The sequence below is a fragment of the Furipterus horrens genome, unplaced genomic scaffold (genome assembly GCF_987537825.1).
Source record: "Furipterus horrens unplaced genomic scaffold, mFurHor1.1.pri manual_scaffold_3, whole genome shotgun sequence".
In the NCBI taxonomy this organism is placed as follows: domain Eukaryota; kingdom Metazoa; phylum Chordata; class Mammalia; order Chiroptera; family Furipteridae; genus Furipterus; species Furipterus horrens.
Window position 1 is genome coordinate 136257589 of NW_028327173.1, and position 7472 is coordinate 136265060.

General features: G+C 57.3%; 1 protein-coding gene across 1 annotated transcript; it reads right to left on the minus strand.

Moving 5' to 3' along the window:
- Positions 1-719: 719 nt before the first annotated feature.
- On the minus strand, positions 720-7115 carry CPNE6 (copine 6). The gene is made up of 17 exons (XM_090270241.1): positions 7028-7115; positions 5523-5694; positions 4910-5089; positions 4521-4595; positions 4277-4351; positions 4061-4144; positions 3887-3976; positions 3448-3552; positions 3133-3219; positions 2852-2911; positions 2470-2603; positions 2333-2387; positions 2195-2246; positions 1748-1881; positions 1396-1632; positions 1016-1211; positions 720-916 (listed from the first exon to the last, which is right to left on the minus strand). Exons 2-16 carry the CDS (start codon positions 5688-5690, stop codon positions 1074-1076), a joined length of 1674 nt encoding a protein of 557 aa, XP_090126367.1. The 5' UTR covers positions 5691-5694; positions 7028-7115; the 3' UTR covers positions 720-916; positions 1016-1073.
- Positions 7116-7472: the final 357 nt, after the last annotated feature.

Below are 7472 nucleotides of genomic sequence, written 5' to 3' on the forward strand. Positions count from 1 at the left end.
TATACATACACCTGGGTCACAAGATGTGGGTCACACAGGTACATCCCACACAGAAGTTGCATGTTAGTAATTAAGAGTGTGAGCACTTTAGTCAGATGGGCCCAGGCTCAAGTTCCAGGCCTACTGCTTTTTCTTTAGCAAAACAATATGTGCTGCTATTGTTAATGTTATTAAAAGTATACAGCTAGACTCTTGAACCATTAAGGCCATCCTCATGGAGAATCAGGAATGTGCAGTGCATGAACACACACACATACACATTCATACAACCAGGAAAACCAGGTGACATGTTAAATGCCCCCTCTGTATTCATAATTCACTAGACCTCCTGCTGCCCTCCTTCAGTTCCCACACAGCCCTTCTGGGTCCCACCCCACAGCTGTGTGGGGGCTGGAGTTCAGCCTCTGGGGACTCATCTGGGCTTCTCTGGAGACAGCTGTACAAAGGCATTTGCCTGCCCCCTTGATAGCCCCTTATTACCTCCCTCATCTCCAGTGATTAACTGCCAAGGTGCCTGGGTCCCCTGGGGTTGGGAGATGAGGATCAAGGTTCCTCAGATCTCATTGGTAAATAGTTGGGGTGAAACTGTAGAGACATTTGGCTGTCTGGTGAGCTCTGGCCTAGTTTTTGAAAGGTGATAGTCCTCATTTCTTAATGGTGTTTGTGGGTACTACAGACTGTTCAATGGGCACCTGAAACATGATGGGTAGAGGCTGAGGTGTTAGGAGTAGTTCCCTTTATTAACGGCCAGAAAGTCAAGATCACTGAAGAGTCATTGAGGGGCCACAAGGCTAACAGCTCTGGGACCTGGAGAGATGGGGCAGGGCTCTCCACTCACTTCCAGGACCCAGGGGGCACAGCTGATCCAAGAGGGAGAGGCACTGATCACTGGAGTCACAAGGGTCAGGACAGGCACCTGGGAGAGTGTGGGAGAGTTGTAAGCACCCTCGTCTATACCACATTCGGCCAAGATGGGCTCCACCAAGCCCCACCTTGTACCCTCTAGTGTCCATACCTTTGGGCCCTCAGGACTCACTGAGAGGCTGAGGGAGTGTCAGTCCGATGGGAGGCAGTCACGGGCTAGGGCTTGGAGTCGTGGCTGGCGTGCAGGGTCTGGGCACTCCGGGGCTGATGCCTTGGCTGGCGTAGTACTCCACCACCTGCCTGGGCACCTCGGCCAGGACGCACTTAGCCAGCGCAGAGGGTGAGGCCTGCGGGTGAGGGGCCAGAGGACTTGGTTAGGAGCCAGAGCGCAAGGGGCGGGGTCAGATGGGGGCGTGGTTTTGGCATGGCCCGCTGGACTCCACCGACCTTCTCAGGACAACGACCCAGTGGGAGAACCAGGTCAGATTTAGGGCTTGAAGATTCCTGTTGGGAGGGGGCATCGGGACTTACATCCTTGAAGTCCCGGAAGGGTACAAACTGGACGATGTCGCGGGCCGCGGGCACCCCTCGGGGGCAGCGCAAGGGACCGTCGTCACCATCCAGCAGCCGCATGTCGGTGAAGTCAGCATTGCCCACACCCACGATGATGATAGACATGGGCAGGCGGGAAGCGCGCACAATGGCAGTGCGGGTCTCGGCCATGTCGCTCACCACGCCGTCTGTGAGCACCAGCAGCACTGAGTACTTCTGAAGGCAGATGGAGGGAAGGAAGAGTTGATAGGCTCTGTGTGCAAGGGCTTTGGCTCCTGGCCCCTATTAAAGACACCGGGACAGAGCCTAGTTGCCTACTTCCTCTCCTCACCGTGGCTTGTCCGGTGCTCTGCTCCCTCTGGGCTGGCCCCGCCACGCGGTTGATGATGGGGGCCACATTGGTAGGGCCATAGAGCTGGATCTGGGGCAGGCATCGACGGTAAGCAGTGATGACCCCCGAGATCTCTGTGGGCAGAGGTGAGGCTGTCAGAGATTAGCAGGGAGCCCTTCCCGACACCCCTTAAAGCAAGGAGGTGTCCTACCTCACCCCCCACTACTTCCTTAGTAGGTAGGAGAGTTGGAAGGCCCAGTCACTGGGGCTGTTGGGTGGGGAGATGCTGGGCCAGGGTCTGGAAGTCTTACTAAAGGAAGACAGTCACTGGATGGGTAAAGGGTCAGGGAGCTGGGCCCATGGGAATGCAGTCTGTGTTCTGGCACGGCATGTAGGAAGTGTGCAGCAAGCTGGACGGAGGTGGGGCTGGTGGGAACCTCCCCTTACCTTCACATTCAGGATTTTCGGGGTCAAAGTTGATAGCAAAGTCATGGGACACCTGTGAGGGTAAGGTGAGAACAGCAAGGAGATCCGTCCTGTCTCACTCCCCCACCATCTCCTCTCTTCTCTTGGCACCCAGCCTACCTCGAAGTTGGGAGGGATTCGAGCCCCAAAGCCAAATGCTGGGAACCGCTTATCACTGAGGAGAAGAAAAGGCTGTAGGGCCCATTGGGCAAGGCCTCCATGCCTGTCTCCCCATGGCTGCCCCCACCTCTTCCTACCTGTCATAGTCTTGGCAGATGCCTCCCACTGCGCGCAGGGCCTGCAGGTAGTGGTTGGGCTGGCGGGGGCTGAGGCAGTGTAGGGACTGGCTGCTCCTTGGGTCCCCATTGGAGGCTGTGAAGTCAATGGCCACCTGGAAAAGGGACTTGTTCCATCCTTGAGAGCCAACAGAGGCTAGGCCAGAGCTAGTGTCTGTAGGGGACTAAGGTAAATCTGGGCGAGCCCATAGGTAGCATCATCATGGGGTGGGATGAGGGGGTACAAGGTGACAGTGCGGGGCTCATGAGAGGCCTCATAGGGCAGAGAGGATTCTGGGCACCTTCTGTTCACTGTGGGCTCAGCCCTTCCCTCTTGCCTGTGTCCCCATCCCTGGGCCTTTACCGTGAAGCTAATCTGGCAGCCACCCATGATGTAATCCAGGAAGGTATGCACTTTTTCCACCTAATGGAAGCAGAAGAGGTAAGGTGGAGGGATGGTCCTTTGAAGAGGGAGCTAGATAGGGCTTCTGTTGGGGAAGTGGAAAAACTAGAGTTTTTGAGGTTGAAGTTGGCAGTGGTATAGGGCAAGGGTTTTCAGTTCTTAGAAGTAAGGGAAGAGTTGAATGTGAGGCTGCAGTAGGGCTCAGGGCTGGGGCTAGGCTTGAGGCTGGCACTGGGATTTACCGTGCACTGGGCCAGCACTACGGTCCCCGAGCTCTTGTAGTTCTTCTTTTTGTCCCGATACTTGGGGTTGATGCAGTCCCACTGCATCTAGACCCCACATACCCCAAAAGCCCATGTCACAATTCCATCAGGTGACCCCTCACCCCACTTCCAGCAGAGCCACCCAGAGCAAGACCTCCATGGCTCAGTCCTTAGGCTGTGCCTGGGGTATTTCTACTCTCTCCAACTCCTATCACATATGGTGGCCTCTTCAGCGTCACCCCCAGGATTTTCCCAGGGATCTTGAGGGAGAATCATGGGGGATCTTTGTGACACCTCTTGTCCAGGATTTGCTGTTCCTTCCTGCATCTCCTGGAAGGTGCTGGTGAACTCGCCAATGAAGTCATGTTTCCCACTTGAGTCGTAGTCATACACCAGAAACTGAGAAGGCAGTAGACAATCAGGGTCAGGGATGCTTTGCAGTGATTCCTGGGGGAAGGGGGAGGGACTCAGGGAGGTAGCAGTCCAACAGTCTCTAGGCCCCAAAAGATGAACTCAGCCTGCCCAGAGAGGCCATCTACTGAGAAGCGCATTCTTTGGCTCAGTCTGGCAGGGACTTTGGCTTCTGATAAAAGGCATGCATATAGGAACAATGAGCTGTGACAGGAAGATCTTATCTTGTGGGAGAGGGAAGACTTGCTACATTCATGGGGGAAGGTTTCAGATAGAAGGCTGGATGCTTCAGTAGGCTGCCCTTGCTCGGCAGGGGCTTCACCTTGAGAGGCCGGTGGATGTCGCAGCTGCATAGGGAGTGCAGGGACAGGCGGAATGGCTCCCAGCTGGGGTTCAGGTTGTTCTTCACCACCTTGGAGAGGCACCAGAGAGCCAGTCACCTCCTGTCTATGTTTCCCTACTCCGCTCTTCCTCCCTTCTTTCCCATAGCCCCAACCTCAGTCCTCCAAACCAGCTGGTCACTCTGGTCCTCATTGGTCTTATAGATCTCCATGAAAGGGTCAGACTTGCTGAACAGATCCTGGGGACATAAGGGAAAGGGCCCATGAGCTTGGTGAGGTGTGCAGGGGGAGATGGGTAACACTGAGAAGGGAGCAGGGCTGGGACCCTGGGATTTGTCTTGAGTGGAGGGCCTGGACTCTGGGGTTGCAACCTTGTTGTCCAGCTTGTGGGCTCTGAAGGTGAGCTGCACATAGTCATTGGTGCCAGACACCTCCTCGGCCACAATCTGCAAGGAGAACACAAGTGGCAGGACAAATCCCACCCCCCTACTACAAGAGCCACCCTGCGCCCTTTCCCTTAAGTGGGGGCCAGTCCTGGGCATGAAGTCACCATGGATGTCCACTCAGGGGCATTGAATGCCCTGCATGAGGGTGAGTACAGGTGACCTTGCCTACCGTGATGGTGGACCTTCCCGCAGTCTTCCCATTCTTCAGCAGCAATGGCTTAGTGACCTTGGTTTGTGACACAATCTGGAAATGGAGGTGGAGGGGGACCCAGCTGTGATGCCCCACCTGCCTTGACCAGGGTAATAAGTGCCACTTGGACTAGGGGTTGGATTTAATTTCTACAGCAGCCTTAAGGCAGGCACTGTGACCCCCTGCTGTATAGATGAGGAAACTGGGAGTCTGAGAGGCTAAGTACCTTGCCCAAGGCAGCACAGCCAGTGAATGGCAGAGATGGGAGGCCAAGCCTCTAATGAACTAGCTCCAGAGGGCATGCTCTCCGTTATTCTGGATTTCAGAGGTAGAAGCCGATGGGGGTAGGGTGGGATGGGAATGCAGACCTGGCCCAAGGTGCACTCTGTAGAGCCAAGGAAGGTGTCATTGCTGGGGCTGGTGGCTCCATCTTCGGCATCAAACGCATGGAACTGCAGGGGCTGCTTTTCCTCAAAAAAGTACTCAAGGGCCAGCACCCGAGAGAAGACAGGGCTGGAGCAGGAGCGCAGCACCTCCGTGCGCTCCACCTGTGGCAGGGAGGGTGAGGGCTCTCTGGGAACCCAAGTGTTTTTCCTAGCCCTGGATCACCCATCATGCCAGGGTTCCTTGGGCTTGCACAACCCCAGCTACTAGCTCTTCCCTCCCTCGACTGAACCCCTTCTCTCAGGGGGCCACCAGCTCACTAGACCATTGGCCCTCTGGGGCTCTTATAAGGCCCCTGGGGGCAGCGCCACTCCCTGTGGGGCCATCTCAGGACCCTCTGGAACTCAGACGCTGTAGAATGGTTTGTGTTTGCCATGACAGCACGCCCTTCTCAAGGTTACCCACACAGCCTGAAAGAGGTCCCTCAGGGTCTTCACATTGCCCTCTGAGGCTTCTGTTGCCCCCACCAAGTCCCCTTCCTTCCCAGGCCAGGAGATCAGTGAAGGAAAGGCTGGTGCCCCGCCACTCCCCCCTCACCTCCATCCACTGGTCCCCAGAGTAGAGCTTGAGCAGCACGCAGGGGTGGGGCTTGGTGAGTGTGTCTCGGTCCAAGAGGCCATGACAGGATACCCGAAGCTCCACCCGAGAGGCCCCCAGTGTCATGGCTTGGGGCTCAGGCACCCATTCCATCTCAGGGTTCGACATGTCACTGTGGGGACAGAGCAGATAGTGCGGCCACTGGAAAGGGAACACATGCCTGAGGAGGGAGTCTGTCATCCCGGAGCCTGGGCCCCACCGTCCCTTGCCCTGCTTCCTGAGGCCTTGGACCTCATGGACCTCCTGTTCCCACTACCCTCTCTGGGCTCGGCTTCCCCTGGAGCTCTGAGCAGAGGAGGGCAGAGGACTTGGTCTCCCCCTCCTGCACAGCCCTGTGCTTCTGTCACTCTTTCTGGCACAGTACGCATGGATGGGGCTGGACAGGGCTAGAGGGTGGGGGGAGGTTCCTGGCAGTCTTGGTTTCCAGGCCATTGATTGATCCACAGTTTTTTCTGCCTCAGCACCTTCTGCTATTTCCCAACTGATATTTGTGCCAGTGCTGCATTCAGTCTTGGCTGAGGGGAGATGAACTGAGGCGAGGGGGTGGGGCAGGCGGTGGACCGGCCCCTGGAAGCCTGAAGAGGATGGGCCTCAGGAATGGAGCTGCAGGGGGTAGGAGGAGGCAGGGTGGAAGGTGCCCTGGGGGCCGTCCTTATTTACCTCCCCCTACTCACCTTCTGGCTGGCTGAGGGGGAGGGAGGGGTGGTGCGCTTGGGGTGTTAGAGGCAGAGCCCTGTCCCTGCTGAAAGCTCCTCTAGGTTCCTGGCAGGGGCTCCCACAATGACAACTCTCTCTTTCCTTCCCACCTCCCCTGTTCTCACACTTCTTGGCAGCACTAGCACTGTCTCTTAGCGACGAGAGTTTTGGGGAACTGCAGCCCCCTCCACGCTGCCTGTGGGATGCTTGCACACCACCCTCCCCCAGCAGTGGTACCAAGCCTCGGGCAGCAGCAGGCAGGGGTGCGCTGGCCTGAGTTCATGGCCGGTCAGTTCATCTCTGTATGTGTCTCCGTCCGTCTCAGGGTGAGGCTGTCTGATCTTATGTTGTGTGTCTCCCAGCGAGTGTGCATTGGTGTGTCTGAGTGCTCCCACCCTGTGTGTCTGTCCCCTCGTCGTGTCTATCTCCAGAAGGGTGTGACAGTTCCTGTAGGAACCTCCCTCAAAACTGGGACCCTTCTCTGTTCGGAGACCCCCCACCCCCCCACCCACCACAGCGTGTGCCTTTCTGGGTCTGTGAGGGAGTGTCTGGGTTGCCGGGGTCTCTGCCTTCCAGCCCCAAGTCTCCAGTTCTTGTAGGTCCCCTGAGATGGGCAAGGACATGTGGTAGTGAGGGGAAGGGGCAGGACGGAAGACTTCTCCTGGGGCTGGGGGAGATGTTGTTACAGAGACTGGACCAGGCTGGGCTGGGCAGGGCTGGGCTAGGCTAGGGAGGAAGGGGAGGCTCACCTGGGCTCTAGTTGGGGGGTTCCTCTCTCCAGCTCTGGCCCTGGCCCTGAATCCCTTGCTGCTCCTGCCGCTGGCGCCAGCTCCGGCTCTGGTTCTGCTGCTATTTATGGGGCCTGGATGGGGAGGGGGGGTGGCAGCACCAGCTCCCCCCCCCCCCCTGCAGGGACCAGTTGGGAGGGAGAAGAGGGGAGGGGCAGGGCCACTGTCTGGGAGGGAGCCACAGAACTGGGGGAGGAGGGTGGACTGGGGGTGGCTCAGAGGCAGGACTCCCACAGACACAGTGACACACATCTTCCCCTTCACACCACACCCACACCCAGCATCACAGTGATGCACACATCGTGGTGGTGCGTGTGCGCACACACATCCATTCCGGGAAACGATGGGGACACGCACCCACGACTCACAGGCTCACACATATCTTGACACACACAGACGCCAGCAC